Source organism: Nestor notabilis, unplaced genomic scaffold, assembly GCF_000696875.1.
Source record: "Nestor notabilis isolate BGI_N333 unplaced genomic scaffold, ASM69687v1 scaffold16992, whole genome shotgun sequence".
NCBI classification, from domain to species: Eukaryota; Metazoa; Chordata; class Aves; order Psittaciformes; family Psittacidae; genus Nestor; species Nestor notabilis.
Window position 1 is genome coordinate 16,278 of NW_009918889.1, and position 19,564 is coordinate 35,841.

At 38.0% G+C, this 19,564-nt stretch overlaps 1 protein-coding gene across 1 annotated transcript in view; it reads left to right on the plus strand.

The window, feature by feature from the left end:
• LOC104402165 (polyhomeotic-like protein 3) overlaps positions 1 to 13,395 on the plus strand; it is a 27,027-nt gene extending 13,632 nt beyond the window's left edge. Inside the window, 7 exon segments of the mRNA XM_010009970.1 lie at positions 1 to 62; positions 1,101 to 1,354; positions 2,197 to 2,353; positions 6,857 to 6,983; positions 8,268 to 8,406; positions 8,498 to 8,729; positions 13,241 to 13,395. The exon segment at positions 1 to 62 is cut by the window's left edge and continues 8 nt beyond it. Of these exon segments, the coding sequence (XP_010008272.1) occupies positions 1 to 62; positions 1,101 to 1,354; positions 2,197 to 2,353; positions 6,857 to 6,983; positions 8,268 to 8,406; positions 8,498 to 8,729; positions 13,241 to 13,395 (1,126 nt within the window).
• The last annotated feature ends 6,169 nt before the right edge of the window (positions 13,396 to 19,564 follow it).

The following is a 19,564-nucleotide window of genomic DNA, read 5'->3' on the forward strand; positions in this document are numbered from 1 at the left end:
CTCCCCCCCAGCCATAAACTTGGGGAATGGAGAGGCACTTAATTCAGAAGATCCATTGTCAGGTGAGAAAAATATCAAACTAAGGTAGCTCTTCTGTTTAGAAACTCCTAAGAGTTATTGATGGTTTAAAGTAAAAATCAATTATTTTGATTTTTTTTTTTTAATAATTTAGTGATATTTTTTAAGTAAAATATATATGAATATATTTGAAATCCATGTGATAGAACAAGTGTTTTGGTCCCAAAGGTATAGCATATATATGTATTTGGATAATATGTAGCACAGAAAATGCTTGTTTGAGCTCTTTAGTATATACTTTTATACAAAAATCTTAACAGGAATGTCAGTCTCCAGTTAATCTTTAACTGATAGTTGTGTGATATGGGCAAAATATGCTGACTGCTCTGGTGTAAATTTGGGTCAGCAATCAGAAGTTGCTGTTGGAATGGTTGACTACACTGTATGATTCTTTGGCACCATTTCTTTTCATAAATACCTTGGTAAGGAACTGTTCTAATGCAAAAGCTACCAATGAAAATTTTTCTTCTTTGGTGTATTGTACAATATACATGCCTGTATCGATCATTGTCCTGCAAACTCATGTAACTCCCCTGGTGTGCTAAATATCCAAATATATACCCTCTCTCTATATGTGTTATAGGGTGTCTGTATACATCAGTGCATGCTATGGACATAACTGGGTGCTTAGTGGCTTGATGTTGTATATGCTCGTGACCCTGCAGGTTACTGAGGCTCAAATCATGCCTAAATTCTCTCTTTAGAAATATCTCTGCTGCTCAATCTTGAGAATAGAACGTTCAAAAACGCCATTTTCTGCTTTTGACTTAGAGATCTGTGACTTGTGTAGGTAATTAATGGCCAACCAGGCTTATAGTTAATAGATACTGAGTAAAGGAAAATGTTTGTGATAACTGTTTGTGGAATAGTCTGATAAGGAAAATCTATAATCCATAGGGAAGAACCTGTGTTATGGCATGGTGGGTGCAGATACGGGTGTGTTCATCTCTTCTTATTTCTAGAATTCTGAGCCAATGGTTGGACATGAGTGATAAAACCACGACCTACTTTGTTTTTTTCAGAACATGGGGGACTACCTTCAGTGACATCATCTGTCAGTGCCTCAGTAATTAAATCTCCATCTGATCCTTCACATGCTTCTATTCCACCACCACCTCTTTTGCTTCCAGCAGCAACAACAAGAAGCAACAGCACGTCAATGCCCACTAGCATTCCTAGTCTAGAAAATAAACCGCCACAGGCTATTGTTAAACCACAGATCCTGACCCATGTTATTGAAGGCTTTGTGATTCAGGAGGGTCTAGAGCCATTCCCTGTAAGTGTAAAAGTTGCTGTGAGTTTCATACTACTAATTTTTGAAACAGACTGTTTTTAAGGATGAAGTTTTTGGTGGCTAGTAGCTATTTAGATCTTGAATCGTATTTCACATGTTGGTTTTGACCTTTTTCCCACTGATTGGTTACATGTTTCTTACAGCATTCAGTATACGTGTATACTGTTTGTATTGTCTTATGTATATAATTGGAATTTGTGATACTGTTTGACTTGCAAGTATCACTGGATGACAAGCTACTAAATGAAAATGGAGACACAGCTATGTTACAGGTTGTATCTGGAGATAACTACAGAGAGTGATTTTTAGGCTACCATTTGCAATAACTTTGTTTTACATTCCTCTCCTAGATACCTCTGTTTAAGTGATACCTTAATTTAAAGCTCTGAGATGAGTATATGTCTGTGTTAAAATTCTAAAATATTGGAATTTTGTTGCTTAAAGCACTGGCAAGCCCCCTGCTGAGCTTGGTGTGATTAGTACTGTGGTAAGAATTAGTATTGAAAATTTTAAATCCACAAATGGACAGTTTAAACCCTATAAGCCTGCCTTATTAGCTAATTTAATGTGTCTCTTATTTTCCCATTCCTTCATTTCTCTAGATAAAATGTGTTTCTTCCTCGGTTAAATATAGTTGCAAACTGCAGAGCAGGAGTGAGTCTTTGAGAAATGCTATTTAGAGCTTTGGCACTATATAATGACGATTCATTGATAGGGAATAGAAACTGTGATTCTAGTCTCAGTTACAACTGCTAAGTCGCAAATAGTATTTTCAGTTATTCATTGCTCAGTTAATCACTGTTGCTTTGCTTTTATTGCAATAGGTAAGTCGTTCATCTTTGCTGGTAGAACAGCCTGCAGAAAAAAGATTGCTAGTGGAGGGTCAGATCATGAGTGTTGTGTGTGTTGAATCAGACTTGCAGAATACAAAACATGCAGACAACTCATCGGACACAGAGATAGAGGATATGATTGCAGAAGGTTTGTAGTTTTTGTTTAAATACCCGTGTTACTGCCTTTCAGTTCTGTATGTATTACAGAATCCCATCCCACCTGTTCTTCTGGAATCTTTCTCCAGTCTTTATCTATAATAGAAACTATTTTCAAATGTCTTTTACTAGCTACACTTCGTAACATCAGTTGTTGTAGGTGCATACGAATGTCAAGAAAGCACTTGTCCTGCTTAGAATACAGTAGTTTCCAGCACAATCCATGAGGTAATTTGAATTCCCCATGCAGTATCCAACATAATCATCACCATGGATCTTTAGAACTCGTCAACCAAGTATTTTGGATGTGTTACACCACTATTACTGTTTAAATTGAAATGTAGGTAGCCTCATGAGTGTTATGAAATGGAAACTAAACCATGGCCTGGCCCAGAAAAGCCAAATTATTCTTCAACTCGTTTTTGTATAAATTCATCCAAGTTTTGAAAGTCCAGAATTTTTCAGCCACCTCTGGATTTTCCTGTTCCACCTCTGGAACAATTGCATGAGAGCTGGTTTTGGTGATCTGGTTAAATTTGTCTTAATGCAACTCTTAGTTTTGTTCTTCTGAAATACTTCTTTTCTCTTTTTCATATCAAAACTGTAGTGGGCAGATTAAGAAAGGACAAATACAGTGCCTGCTCCTGCCACAGGTCTGCATCAGGGAAGTAGCTGGAAAAAAAAGTCAGGAGAGCATGTCCTGAGCAGTAGCAATTGTTCCTATAGCTGTGCTTCAACTACTTCCCACTCCAGGCATTGTAAATTGTCATTCAGTTAAAGCAGTCTGTCTCCCAGATCTTATCTCACAGGAACTTTCAGGGTGGCAACTCTGATGGCAGTTCGTTACTTACTGTGGTTTCTGCCTCGGTGAATGGGGCTGAAGTGCAATAGGGAAGTTGGCTGCATCTACTACATATCTCAGCAAACAAATGAGCTCAAGATCAGTCTTCTAGATTATTAGATTCTGGTACATTATTTTTTACTGCAATGATTTATATCCATTACTGCTTATAAGTGTATTGGATCAGACCCAGATCAAGGATTGCAGACAAGGTAGAAAGCTTGCTTTAGAAAGCATTCTGAATTCAAGAAGAGTATTTGTTGGTAGTGAAGTCAAGTAAACATGGCTGGAATTTTTGCATGAGGCTGATACACCTTACTGCTCAAGCAATATGTATGTCAACTTGAAAGTGTATTTTTACTTGTAGCACTGATTTTTAGTAGGAGCTGGTTTAGGTTAGAATGACATTACTGAAAGGAAATATTGATGGGTTGCAGTCCTTGTACATGTTGATATAACATCTGTGCAGAGAAGTCAGAAACTATGGAAACAGTGCCTGAAAATGAAACATAAAATATGATTTCCTAAATTATGGCTGATTATATGATTGCATTTACTAGCATGTCTCAGATCCCTGCTTCATTTTGCAGTAACAGCCTAGTTTAGGGAGTGGCAGATACTTGAAATGCTGTGTTTTGTAACTGTAATTTTCTTTTGCTTACGTTGTAATTAAGTTGTCTACATAGAAAAATGAAGAAACAATTTTTAGAGAATCCATTTTTTAAATATATTACACAATATTCTACTGTAAAATAATTTCAGGCCCGTACCTTATTCTTCACAAACCTTCACGCAGGCATGGCAGACTAAATTTTAGAAGGCAAGCATATGGTGTATTAATAGTGGAGGTTTGCAGCATGACTGGAAGCTTTCTAAACCTTTATTTAATTCAATTTGAAATTGCTGGGGGTTTTTTTGGGGTTTTTTTTTTTTTTTTTTTTTTTTTGTATCGTCTCCCGGTGAAGGCTTCCATTTAACTAGTTCTTTGAGGGGGAAGCCTTTTGGTACAAAAGCATCAAACACAAGAGCCTTTAAAAAAGGAGGGGGGGGAGGTAATCATTTGGTACATTTTATGACTTGTTTGACATATTTTGGTTATTTTACAGCTCAATGGAATTATACTACTTTGCTACGCAAAAAATGAGACTGGTAGATCCCTAAGTTCATGACTATGCCCAGTAAATTGCTATTAAATAAAATTGCTTTCTTGATGAAGAGTACAGCTTTTTTTAATGCCTTGTTTCAACCAATATATTTAAAACAAAAGAAACTTTTTGCCATCTGGTGTATCTTCTATGAAGCTCTGCTTATAACAGTTATTTTGCCCTTAATTTGTTAGAGTAGATCTTAATTCAGTTTGCTTTTCAATAGCATTTTCCCTAAGAACTTTTCAGTATTAACACTATGTTGTTTCTCACATTTCAAGCAGCTTGCTGTCATTTTATTCAAACACTCATGGTTTTGTTTTCAGTTATTGTACCCGACAGCTGGTGTTAGGTTTATATATGCAATTTGCAACTCCTTGCTAGATGGGCTAGTAGGAAACATCCAGCACTGAGACACATCCACATACATAGAAGTTGAGCAAAAGAGATTTTCTGATACTAAACTGGGGTATGATTGCTTGTATAGTAGAAACACCTAGTATGCAAAAGAAAAGGCTCTTAATACCAAACTTCACTCTGTTGTCGCTATTTTCCACATAGCATGACCTGGCTTGGGAATGAGTGCTTTGGGGTTGTTTGGGGGTTTTTGAGACAGGGTTATTTTATTTGAAGGATGCATCTCTGGTATTTGACTTCAGTTGCAAGGTTGGTAAGATTGGGTATGTTTCCCATTTGGAATCATAGAATCAACTTGGTTGGAAAAGAACTTTAAGATCATCAAGTCCAACTATTACCCCAGGACTGCCAAGACCACCACTAAACCATGTCACTAAGGGCCTTATCTACATGGTTTTGAACACCTTCAGGGACGGTGATTCCACCACTGCCTTGGGCAGCCTGTTCCAATGCCTGACCACCTTCTTGGTGAAGAATGTTTTTCTAATATCCGATCTAAACCTCCCCTGGCACAGCCTGAAGTGTCCTATCAATTGCTACTTGGGAGAAGAGACCAACACCCACCTCACTACAACCTCTTTTTCAGTAGTTGTAGAGAGTAATAAGGTTCCCCCTGAGCCTTCTCTTCTCCAGGCTAAACTCCAGTTGTTTCCAGTTTTTATTTCCTGTGTGATAACAACTTACTCTGTTGGAGAATTGCAACCTGGTAATTTTCAGTCTGACAGTAGATCTGTTGACTTCAGTTATGTCCTGATACATGAGATACATGATTCAAATACCCTTTTCAGTATTTTCAGCTCTTTGCTGCACTAGTGCTTTTTTCTTACGTCGTCAATGCAAGCAGTTTAGTGGGTTAACATCTCTATAACAGAATTACAAGTTTGTAATTAAAATCTTTAAATTAAACTTTGATACCTGCATTTATATTAGCTGACATCAAAGCTTTACAAAGAGTTTGAAGCAAAAAGCTAGTTTGCAGTTTTTGCAACTAATTATGTAAAATTAAACATACAAATGTGGGAGGTGAATAGCAAGAGGCAAAGTATATGAAACAGTGACTCAGGTAAATCAGAAATGAGGGAGAAATGTGTGTTTGTTTGGCCCTCTGAATTTTTGAGCCATGTATTTTGTCCATGATTACAGCCATGTGGTGTTCAGTTCTTTTGCTTGACCTGAGTGACCACAAAATGTTACGTTTCAGTTTATGCCAATTTCACTCCTTTGCTCCTTATTATGTATTTCACAAATGGTGTGTGAGGATAAGGGTTGGTTTTGGGTTTTTTCCCATGCCAGAAGTCAAGTTGGTTTGCAGATACGGTGGCATTATTCTAAACTGTGTACAAACCATGCTTTACGCACAAAATACGCTTCTAGCAGAAGAGAGCATAGACATTCAGCATGTGATGTGTATGCTGCCTTGACCTGCCTTCTTTTGGGCTCTTCTGCTTTTTCTTTTACTCATATTTCTCTCAGCTGGTGTTTGAATTCTTCACAAGGAGCAGGAAAAGTGCCTCCTCATGTCACCAAGAAAAGTATTCTGTAAGAATAGACTGTAAATCAGTAGATGCTATAATCGTGGGAGGTTTTTTATTATATGCAGTTTAACTTTTTCATAGGTAAGATTCAATGTTGTACTTTCACAAGTCCCTTTGTTTGTAGCAGTTCAAAGAAATTATATTAGAAGGTTAATGTTTTATGTCATTACAGGAGAGCTTGAATTTAGACCGTGGGTACCCAGTTCTCTTAATGAACTCTTTATAAGCAATTCATGAGGACTGTGACACCTCTTTTCAATTTCTTGCTGTGGCTGAGGGCGTACTTGCTCATGGATGGCTTGAAAATTAACAAAAGAGCTGATTAAGTTCATTCAATAACTTAATTGGAAGGTTTAGTAAGGTTCAGTTTGCTCAAGATCTTTTCCATAGAGAATGGTATCTATGACTTGCTTAGCTGTGCACAGTTTTCTGTTAATCGTAGTATTTAACAAAATGTGTTAGATATTTGAAAGTCTTCTACCTGCTTGAGATTAGAAATTAGGACATAATTTTGTGTCATTAAAGCTGACTTCTTTATGCCTCGCTCCTTTCTTTAGAGGGACTGGATGAAATCGAAAATGATCTTCTAAAGTGTGAGTTTTGCGGGAAAATGGGATACTCCAATAAGTTTCTACGGTCAAAAAGATTCTGTTCCACGTCCTGTGCCAAAAGGTACTCTGTCTAGTTAATGCTTAACATTATCTGGTTAATAGAATAGCACCCAAATAGTATCTGGTGTTGAAAAATAAGGAAACAATAAAGCATGACTGCCTGCTACCTGCATTTGCAGAGTATATGGGTACAAAGGGCTATGGTAGGTTTTAATGTATTTCAAGAAGATAGATGAAGGAGAATTCTAGTAAAACTCTGGACCTCGGAGTGTGCCATGCTGTTTGGCTCATGGGAAGGTGATGGGTGTCATGGAAGAGAAATTCATTGAGGGTTATTAAGTTTGGAAATCAATGCAGAGGTTCACAGGCCGCCAGGCGTTACAGATTTCTTATGTTCCTCTTGTGGTTGGGCAATGTCAGAGAAAGAATGCTGGGCTGGGTGGGCTTTCTTACACTGTTTATGATACTAGGGTAAAAAACCCACTGAATTTATCTTGGCATAATCGAAATGCTGCATAGATAAAAAAAACATTCTTAAATGGTTTTAGTAACAGTGTAAAAAATCTTTATATGCATAAAGTAAAATAGAAATATTCATAAACACAAATAATTTTGTGTTTTCTAAGGCTTCTCCTTTCCTGAAAAGAAGTGATGTTATTTGCTTGGGCGTGGTTTCCAGAAGAAACAGGCTGGTTTCTGTTTCTCTTTTGGTTTAGAATGCTGCTTTTATTTTGGTTTAAGAGAGGAGGAATTCATACTCAACATCTGAATGTAAAATATTGTATCATTACAGCTGGAAAAATTATATTCAACCCCAGATGTTTAGAAATAGGGAATAGTTTCTCATTTCTAATCACCATTTACTTCTTTTGTTGCATCAGCATGCTTAGAAACCACCTTACTAGCAAAATAATTTTAAGAAGTGATTTGTCCCCTTAATGTTAAAATGGGATTTTTTTTTTTTTGCCTCCATCCTCCTTTAATGTTTTCCTACCTAGGTATCAGCTAGGTAGGGAAAATGGAAGCAAAAGATACAATGTGACTTCAGGCTTTTAGCAGACATTGTAGAGAAGGGATCAGCCTACACCATAAATGCAGAGGTACTTCTGTCATGGAAGAATGGAAAAGATGGACATCTTCCAGGGATGATCTAGATGCACTTGATCTTGCATCAAGACAAGGGGTTTGAGTAAATGGCCTTTGAGATACCTTTCTTTTGTGTTTCTGTGACAGCTGTTGTCTTTAATTAGGCAGCATTTCTGCAACACTGTAATTTTATGGTTACTTGATTGAATTCAGTCCAAAAAACTATTAGTGTATTATTGAATGTATCTTGCTTCTTCAGGCACAGCCTTAGTTGCACTAAGAAGTTTGGGCTGTTTACATCAGACAAGACCAGTCGCTGGAACCGGAAATCAGATAGCCAAAGTCTTGGGCGACGCGGGCGTCGACCGAGTGGCCCTGATGGGGCATCACGAGATCATTTTCTTAGACAGGTCTGTGGAATATTTGCGTAAAACTATGGCATTGTTTGGGGAATTACAAATAAAATCTAATACTGTAGTGTATTTGTACCGCATTTTCCAGCTTCCAATTACTTATCCATCCCCAGAAGAAGATATGGCTCCTCATGAAGATGCTGTTCCAGCTGCCATGACCACCCGTCTCCGAAGACAGAGTGAAAGAGAGAGAGAACGTGAACTTAGGGAACTAAGAATTAGGAAAATGCCAGAGAGCATTGACTTGTTACCGGTGGTGCAAGCTGACCCATCAGTATGGAGTGTTGATGAAGTTTGGGCCTTTATACATTCTTTGCCTGGTATGTAATGTGCAATAATTTGTTCCAGTTTTCTTTTTTAACATTGAAGTTCTTTGCTTTTTAACATCAGCGTGATGAGGCGGTGTCATAACAGAACTGCTGTACTCTTTAGCTGGTGATAGAAACTGGAATGTGATTTGTTTCCTCTCACTTGTTCCTTCAGCACAAATCCCATGTTGATAGAACTATTCCCACTCCTGCTGTTGCATCCCAGCTGATGGAGATTAGAGCTGTTCCTCCCTTCAGTCTGACTTCTCTCAAGAGGTCAGTGAGAGATCAGACAAGCTTCTTCCCTTTTATGCTTGCTTCTTCTCTTCCCTCCTTACTTACTGCTTATTCAGTAGAAAAAGGAAGAGAATTATTTCCCTTTATACTGAAAAATTTGAAAGACCTGTCCTGATACAAGTCATTAAAAAAGAATAAGCAAGTTAAACTGTTTTGCATAGCTTTGCTCAGTAACTGAAATGCAGAGAACTTCTGTGTATAGACTCTGCATACTGGAAGATGCAGTCTGTTCTCAGAAAAAATAATCTTCTTTCTCATTATTTACAAACCTTTTCTTTACCTTAATGATCGCAGTTACCTTTCTGTCATCTTCAGTTTATCTGACGCTTACTTCTCATTTCCTATCGTAAGCTTTAAAGCTTCACTCCCCACTCATTCCCAAGGATGCCATTCTATCTGATCAGATACTGTAACCCTTCCAGCTAACAAGGCAGGTCTCCACAATAGCAGTCATACAAGAATTTTTGTTGCTTACCCATGTAACTCACATGTCAAAATATTGAAACCAGGTTAAGTTTGTTCCTGATTTTCTCCTTCTTCTGAAATGCTAAACCATTTTTGTGTGTGTTTGTGTGTATCCCATCAGGCTAGTAACCTGTAAGGAATTCGTTGCTAAGTCATATGCATGGTTATGAAAAAATCTTTTATAAAGTGGATCAGGCAAAGAATTGAGTAAGGGATGTCTTAAATCAGCAAAAGTCATCCTTGAAGTATGTCATGGCTGAAACCGGGACAAAGTACCTTTCTTCTGATAGTTTATAAATTGCAATTAAGGTAATAAATTTCAATTAAGTTACATCATCTGCTTTGGGAAGCTGCAGAGATGTCTGTAAAAACAAGCCAAGCTCCTTAGATTTGAGACATGGTCATTCATATTTCTGTACTTCAGCGGTGTTACTGGGATGTAACTATAATGCTGCTGGTTTTTTATAGATTTGAGGCACTAGTTAATTTCGTAACTTCCTGATCCAAGGTTCTGCAAAGAATAAACAGTAGTTCTTGTCCTAGAAAACTTAAAGTACCACATAAACACAATTCATTTCTAAGTATGTAAACAAAAAGATTATTATTAAAATGTGGTTTCTGGTTTGAAACCACTACTTTTACAGTACTTCACCAGCTGCTGGATCTGGGTTATTTTGGGGTGGGTTTTTTTGTATTCTATAAATGAGGTAATCTTTGATTTTAAACAGCTTCGTATTTCTCTGTATATAATGGAAATTTATTATAATTACTCATTCCCATCCATATTAAGGGAAATTACTTTCTAAAAAAAAAAGTTTAATAGGTATTTAAAATGATACTTACAACCTGCCAGAATTTTTGCTGTTATATAGCTATATTCATGTTGTTTGGCAATCTGGGGATTTATTGTGCTCAGTATATTCTCAAGCCACTCTCTTGAAAAAATATTATTCATACGCTGCCGGAGTTGAATAATACAAGAAATAATATAATTGACCTTCATTATGCTATTTTGCAATATACACTTGGTGCAGTCCATGCAGACCATCTGCCCTGTTGTAGGAGGTAGTGATTTGTCAGCTTTTCATAAACATTAGGGACATCTGTTTTGATTTACAGCTTTCTACATAGAGTCTGTAGCTGCGACCTAACTGCAGGCAAGTGTTGTCAGGCTTTCCCTGAATTCCTCTGAAGCCTTTTGGAGAACTGAAGTTTGTGGATACTCTTACTTATTTCTCCGGGGGGGAAGAGACAGCAGCAGTTTAAGCCCCAGTGGAGTTGTTCATTCATTCTTTCTTCAGCTGCAAGATTAATGATCTTTCACCCACTTCCCATCCTTTTTTTAGCTAAGTTATTGCACAACAACCAATTGCTAAAGTGCTTAAGAATACGCAGTGTGCTTGGATGAGGGCGCTTAAAGACATTCAACTTTCATCCTTTGCTTTTTCAAAATAAAGATAAAGAGTATTTTAGGATGATAAAGTGTATTTTTGATATCTTTGATGAAGAGCATTTTAGGAGAAGTTCACTGCAGTATTTCATATCCTGCTTAAAGAAAAGAACGTGCAACAACAACCTAAAAAATCTATTTTAATAGGACCACTTTTGTTCCTAAATGTAGAACCTCTTAATCTCTCAGTTTCTTTGTAAATGCTCTGGTGTGACAATCATCACATTCAGGTCTCAAGTCAGACATAGTTTTGTCTGTTGCCAACACAAATAATAATCTTTGTTATGATGTTAGAACTCTTAAATCCTCCTCAGAATGGTCAATTGTCTTCAGATATTTTCTTCATGTTAATGGCAGCATTATCTTCACTTGGTAGCTGGAATTGGAAGTACTGTTCCAGGAGCTCTCTGACAACTCTGGGCTCCTGAAAAATGTGTTCTTACTGAGTGTGGTACAGTTTGTAGCTGGGCTGCACTACTGCATCACTGCACCTGAAATATTGGAAGTAAATGTTATGGAACACATGCAAGCACTAAAACATTTTAATGGCTTTAGTGGCTATAGAAATATTCGTGACAAACTTCCCTCCTCCCCCCTCCCCCCCTGAAAAAAAGATACCACTCTAATTTCTTGTTACAATAAATAATTCCCAAGAACTGGGAATTTATTGTTTATTAAAGTTACGTTGTTTTAAATGCTATGGAAAATAGTCCTTAGTTCTGATTAAAAGTTAGCCAACTGCTACAGAGTAACTGTGGTACCTTTAGGACTTCAGTTTATATAGTTGTAACCTAAACTACAGAGGTTTAGAGATGTAGCCTTATTATTCCATAATAAAACCTTTTCTTCAGATTATCTTTTAATTATTCCCTTAATAAAGTGGCAGCTAATTGTTACATGAGGCCTGCAATTAACAAAATACTAAAATTAATTAACAAATCATTAAAAAAAAATTGTGCTTTATTGTGAAAAGCTAACTTTTTCCAACCTTGAATCTTATGACCACTGGACAGTAATAATGCAAATGAATTAAGGTTTGGATGTTGATACTTCCTTCCATATGTCCTTTCTATTTCTCTTACAGATTTTTAAATCCATCAGGAAATTGGACTATCTGTTCTTTACAGAATTTAAATCTGAAAATCTGAATACACAGAAGAACATGAAATTAGTCAATTGCTATCATCTGGGATGGAAAAGGAATTCTTCCCAGTATTTTCATCTCTCTAAAGTAGTATACTTTTAGAACAGGGGAAAATATAAAAATGCTCCAAAAAAGGCTTGACTGAGGAAAAAAGGAATGAGAGGTGGAGCACAAATTAAAATGTGTCTGAAAGGCTTTGAGACAGATGGAGAGACGAGTGAGTGGATTGAGAACATACATATATAAAAAAACATGAAAAAAATGGCTTTGGGGAAAGAAGCTTCAAATAAACAACTGACAATGAGTGTTCTTATTCACATTGTGAGAAGACTTTTGTCCACATACAGAGCTGCCACACAGCCAGATGTAACTAACTGTTTCTGCTTAACAGATCTCCAGAATATCTTTTGAGGAACCTTTTGTTACTACAGTGTTCTTCAGTGGAAAGGAGCCCTAAATTACGTGAGACAGTCCCACCCCTGAATAGTCCTTTTTTCTTGCATTGTAGGCCTCAGTAACCTGAGACCATATTATTCCATGTTCAGAAAAAGAGTATTTTAAATCAAACTCATTTAAAGTTGCACTTGTGAAGTGAGTTACTGCTGTGTATAGAATAATCACTCAGGTAACTGATGATAAATGTCTTTGAGACAGTTATGCTAAAGCCCATAAATCAAAATTCTGTTTACTTAACCCAGTGGTGGTAACATACAGATGGAATTAACACCTCTTGGAAATTGTAGCTGTGTAAATTTTCTCAGTGAGTTGTAGAATATGCATACCTTTTTAGTGCTGGAAAGAGCCCACTTGAATTATGCTCTTACTTGATTGCTATTTCAGCAGTATTTTGCTAGTTTCTTCCAACTGTGAGATCATGGTGATTGTTCCTCTTAATGAAATGAGAAAGATGTCTTTGTTAGGACTTGAAATTTCCAATGAGTAATTCTCCAATAATTATAATGTAATTAGAGCCTGTAGTAAAAATTACTTTCAGATTATCTCAGAAGTTCCCATCGTAATACTGAACTCCTGCATGTGTCTTAGGTTCTACAAGCCAAAAGGATGAGCACTGGAAATTGTGTAGCTGAAAAGCTCCAGTGTGGACAGTCATTGCATCTAAGAATGCACATTTCAAACCCGGTAATTCTTTTTTCTGTTTCCTTGTAGGTTGCCAAGATATTGCGGATGAATTTAGAGCACAAGAAATTGATGGACAAGCTCTCCTCTTGTTGAAGGAGGATCACCTTATGAGTGCAATGAATATTAAGCTTGGACCTGCATTGAAAATCTGTGCACGTATCAATTCATTGAAAGAATCCTAGGGGGTGAACATGAAGGTTTAAACAACAGTTTCTCAGTGACAGAACTGACAGTAATACGCCAACATCATCACTGTGGCATGAGTGTTACTGTGATGTTTTGTTAAACATATGGGGGTTTCCCCACATAAAGACTTTAAAATGTTCTTCTGATTATACCAGGTAGTCCTCTGTAGTTTCCAACAGTTAATAGGTTCATGGTAAAGCCTGAGTAATACTTTGAGTTGAAGTGGTAGTTCATGGAAAAACATGAAGTGAAACATGCTGTGATAGGTTAAATATTCCCCAACATGTACTTTATAAGTTTAACACCCCAGCACTCACCCCAGCCTAAGCACCATTTAAATTGTGTTGCTGTATTCTGAAAGATTTTTGCCACATACAGCAGGTTTTGGACTGAAATAACAGACGTGTCCACAGACCCTGTGGAAGCACTAATAATGGTAAAATGCTATGCATTTAGTTGTTTCTTTTAGTCTTGAGCAAATTGTAAGGGGTAGGTTGGCAGCTAGTTTTCCTTGTATAGGCTTACCCTCATCTCTGCCACTGTAGTATTTTCCTGAAGTCTGGAAATACTATAAACCATGTAGATGCCTCATCAAAATCCTCATCATCAGGCTACTGAAATGCAATGGCTTGACACTCTTGCCAGAGGTAACTGAAGCACATGTTACTTTACTCTTTGTATGCTGCTATGCACTAAGAGGGCATTAAGTTGTTAGGTTTGTAGTTCTGCATGCTGCTAGTTAAACTAGACCAGCAGTTCTCAAATGGGGGTTTAGAGTGGATCCTGAGAAGGTGTGAGAACACTCAGGGTTCAGATTCCCAAATGCCTATGTGTGACTGTCTGAAAACTGCAGCCAGAACTAGCTCATGCTGAGACAAGTGTACTTCAAAGACTGGAGGTAGAGAAGGGATGGCATAGCTCAGATGCTCTTTTTCTTGATACCTCTTCTAACTTGTCTTTCTCTGTAGTGCATTCCCATTGCCTCACTGGAAGCTTCCAAACACCTTTTACTTGTCCACTGGCCAGCATGAGCTGGACTTGCAGTAGTCTGAGGAAGGAGCACGGTGAGTTGCTCGCTGAGGTCCCTTCAGAGCTGGGTGCAGGAGTGGCTGCTGCTGCAGCGATGGAGCCTGGAGCTGTGGGTTAGCAGGAGGAGTGCTGCCGCTAGGCAGCTCTGGGGGAAATCTCTAGGGGTCCTGCTTTATCCCTCTAGCAGGAGATTTCAGTTTCAATGCTGCAGCCCCAGGCGATGGGATTTTAGCGTCTTCATCTTCCCTCTCTGACACGGTGTGTGGAAAAAATATTTCCCCAGTTACTAACACTCTCAGAAGCTGCTTGGGCTCTGAGGCAGCAGCACCTTCTCAGCCTTTGCTTCCCATCACCTGTGTATGGATGTCCATGGATGTATTTTGTACCTTCTTTTCCCTCCCTTTTGCAGCTCCTCCCCCCTTATGTACAGACCAAGATCCCTAAGCTCTTGTACAGGGAAAGAAGGGCACATGTGCTGATAAAGTTGTTGTGTATATTTGAATTAAATATGTGTATGTGTCTGCAAATAATGTATTTTGTATTTTATGCAAGTTAATGCATAATATATGATTGTGTAGGGAGACATTCAGGGTGACTGTATTCCTGAAAAGGAGTAACTGATCTAAAGTTTGAGAACTGCTGACCTAGATCAAAAGGAGTCAATGCACATACACTGGCTGAAAGGAAGGTTTATGACAGGTAGATTAATATGTATATTATTTAACTGATGACGTTAAAGAGTAAATTGGGATTACAGAAAAATCTGTGCTTCATTTTCCTTTAATTAGACTCCTGCTTTGTTTCTACTAACAGACTTTCTACTGTTATCTTCCAGAGATAAACATTAGAATCATTGGTTTTAATTACAACTGTTTGAGCTTACTAATAGCAGATGTTATCAATATTTTTATTAACCACTGAAGCTCCAAGTTAGGACAACCCATTGCTGTTACATGCTAACATGTGGTGAGAGCCCTTATCCAAATGGCACCAAAGGCTGTAGAGAATTAAGTGATGTCTGGGTTTATTCTGGAGGGAAGTTGCTAAGCACTTTCTAATTTGTGTTTTCTGTCTTCAGTTACTGTTGTAAAATAAACTTTGTAGTTGAAGGTTCAACGTTTGGCAATGTTCATTGGTAAGATATTCAAATGATGGAGACAGCAGGTTCCCATTTGTAGCATTTCTGTAAGATAAACCATGTAGCATATCTGTAACATATGTTCTAAAGGATATGTTCTGTTTTAATAAGCTAATTGCAGACTAAAGATACCTTAGATACCTATCCTTTGCCTTTTGTCTTAAAGTTATATTATTTTTATACAAAAATTTCACTGGCTAATTTTTAATATGTCTTCTGATTGTACTGCTCCTTGGCAATATAAAAAGCAGGTACATGTAAGTGTGATTTAATAATGGCTTAAGGCATATTTGAAAACATGGACTTAAGAGTCTTATTTAGACCTGCAGTTATCCACAGTGTTACATGCATGAGAATTTCACAGCTGTTTTAATTTGCTTTATTAGACAGCTTCAGGAGACCTTCTACAGCTAGTACTTATGTACAGCTTTCAGACATAATCATCGACAGATGCCAGGAGCTCAGAGTAGGCCTGATTAATACACATCTGTTCTGGTTCTTCTGGTACGCTACACTTGGTTTTGGGAGAGCCACAGATAGTGAGTTATGCTTTAAATATTCATGAATACAGCAACTAAGAATGTGGGCCTTATGCATCTTGAAAGTTCTTTCTCCTTCACTGATTTTGGCATTAAGCAGGAGCTTACAAGTAGACACAGCTACACTTAACTTCTACTGATAGAAATGCATGTGTATTGGAGTGTTAGACAGTAGAGCTGTGTCAATAAACTCAGTTTTAAAAAATACCACGGCTGTAAGTGCAAGTATGCTGGAAAACTTAAGTGCAACTGAAGTCTATATCAGAAACTTTTGAGTTTACTCAGAAAAGCAGTACAATACTTGGAGTAATATTCCTCCAGAACCATTGTACATACCAATCGCTTGTTTCTGTTCAGATCAGTGAGGTTTTCCCAGGCTTATAGGACCATTCCCCATGGCTTTCCCCACAAATTAAGCTAGGCCTTCTTGCAAAAGAGGAAGTATTGCAGATTTTAATTGAGTATTTTTTAACACTTGCTCCTGCTGGGTGTGTCTACAAGAAATCCTTTCTGTTACCTTCATTTCCTGGGGTTTTGTTTTCTGTATTCAGACTGCTGCTGTTGTGGGCTACATCTCACACTAATCCTGGCAATATTTCAATTCCTGTAGAAGGGAATACAGGATGCCGTAGCATCTTGGCTCAAAAGGCAGGTATGTTGGATGGCTTTTTCCCCTTTTTCTCCACTGGTCTCCCTCCTGATCAGCTCTGTAATGCAGTCTGCAGAATTAGCTCAGTGCAAAACCCTTCAGCAGAGCACTAGGCTGAATGTAACTGTCAAGATTTCTTCCAAAAGAATGTTAACTGTTATACTTGTCTCAGCTTCAGAGTTTATCTTGGTTTTTAAAGGAATGCACCTGAATGGGCAAAATGGGTATGCAGACTCCTCTGCTTAACTTAGCTTTTATCACTCAGCAACCCTGCTTTGCAGCAGAAGCAGAGTACTCTGACATGGAAGCTCAGCCACCTCTTCTGGGAGCTCCAAGCTGCTGCTTGTTCGAAAACAAGCATTGTCAGTAAATTGATAACTTCTCCCAGACAGCCATATTGCCTCACGTTTGGCACATTTGTAAGACTTTATCACCTTGCTTATACTGAGAGTAAAAAATAATGATCTTGCCAAATTAAACTGCCATTTGTCTTGGATTACTAGGGTTTTCAAAGAGACTGCATTGTAAATCCATTCTTTACCCCTTAATCCAGCATATATGTTTCCAGAAATGAAGTTGCTGATGGGGAGGGTAAAACCTTTGCTAGATTTGTGTCAATGAGATACCTCAAATAGAAAGTTTATATCCTGCAAGCATCTATTTCCTCATTTCTTTCCTGTGAAAGCAGTTTTTTTCCCCCAGCTTCTTTTTGGACAAATCACAAGTGGGAATCCAGCCTTCTGGGTAGAGCAGATGGATTCCATCCTAACTGCAGGTTAAGGGAAAGGAATGGAATAAAAGCAAGTATTTGAGCAGGTTTATGACAGCTTTTGTGCATCTTCTTTACCTTGATCTTAGCTGTAAGGAAACGTTCAGGTGTGAAACCATTTCTTTTTTTATGCAGTAAGACATTGCTGGGTGTAGTGTATCACTGCCTGGCATACCAGTTAAAACTACTGCCGGTTTCAGGTGGCGCTTCTCATCTTAATACCACAATGCTGATGCAGAAACTTACAGCTCTATAGCTTAAGAAATTTCTTACACATTGACAAATGTGATCAAAGAATTCAGTGACAGCTGTATTGTGAGTCCTGGTTCTGCAAATAATTAGGCATTCACATAATTTATACCATGAGTAGTTCTCCCGATTGTATTGGGACTACTCATACTAAACTTAAGCATGTGTATAAAATCTTGCAGGGTTATTTTCTTAGCAGTATTGCATAGAAATGTCCTGTTAGCATGTATTTGGTTGAGTGACAGCTATATATCTAGACTTTTACTCATCAATTGCTCTAGGTTGCAGATAATGACTCTGCAAAAGAATCAACATAGGATACTTTTTTAAAACATTTACCCGTATTAATTTGAGATGGAGAGAAACTAACATTTTAAAGTATTTTGTTTTAAAGATACTGTTTGTTGAATGCCAAGTAGAACAGGTATGAATTAAGCTATAAATGTGTAATTTCAATGTAAGGTGTAATGCTTGCTTGTAGTGAATTAATTTTTAAGTCACCTGCACAGCAAAACTGTAGTTTCAGACAGGAAATACTGTGACGAGAAAGAAATTTAAACTCATTTAATGTTTCATTCATTTAAGCCAAGTCTAAATTAAGTTCATTTTCAAGGAATTTGCCTTTAGTCATGAGAGTTTATTTAGACCCTGTTGGTTCTATATAGTTACATCCACTGGACAGCATTACAAAGAGTGATGCTTAAAAAGAGACATGGTGATTATGGAAGAGAGAAGTGCTTGCTGGGTAGATGCTAAGTGTACAGTTTCACAAAGTTGTCCCTAAAGTAGTCCAAGCTGACGGACAGCCTGTACCCTGCCATCAGAGCCTGGAATGTGGGCTGAAGACAGAAGCAGCCAGCACACATTACCCTAGTCTGTATCATAGAATCAGAGAATGGTTTGGATTGTGGGGGATCTTAAAGCTTATCTATTTACAACCCCCTGCTATGGGCAGGGACACCTTCCACTAGACCAGGTTGCTCAAAGCCCTGTCCAACCTGGCCTTAAAACTGTCAGGGATGGGGCAGCCACAGCTTCTGCGGGCAACCTGTGCCAGTGTCTCGCCACCTGCACAGCAAAGAACTTCTTCCTTATAGCTAATCTAATTCTCCCTTTTTTCAGTTTAAAGCCATCCCCCACCTTGTCCTGTCACTACAGGCCCTTGTAAAAAGTCCTCTCCAGCTTTCCTGTAAGCTCCTTTATGTACTGGAAGCCTGCTCTAAGGTCTCCCCAGAGCTTTCTCTGCTCCAGGCTGAGCAACCCCAATTCTCTCATGACAGAAAGCTGGTTTGCTTTATCATCTTGGTAACTTTGGTAAAGCTCTGTCACATGCCATTGCCTTCAGGCAGATTTCTAAATATGCTTTTTGCCTTGGTGGGTGCAGCTATGTTGGCTGGAGCTTATTGTCCTCTACTCGTCTCCAGGGTCTTGTGCTCAGCGCTGCCATGTGTATTTAAAAACATGTGCCCCATCCTAAAATTCAAGACCCCATCCTAAAGCTACCCTATAGGCTTGTATAACCTCTGCATTGGAACTTCCACACACCCGCTCGTTCGTTTGAAGGTTGTGTATATTATTTACTGATCTCTTACAGCTATGTGGAAGGAAAAAGGAGGGGGAAAAAAACCCACCAAAATTCCAAGATATGCTTGTGAATATGCTTGTAATTGGAGGTATGCGGTGAGCTCATGGTCTACCTTTTATAACCATTGATGCAACTTTTCCAAAGCACAATTCCAGGAGTCAGTGTTACAAACAGATTTCAAGTTAAAAAATGTTAAAGCTTCCTGCT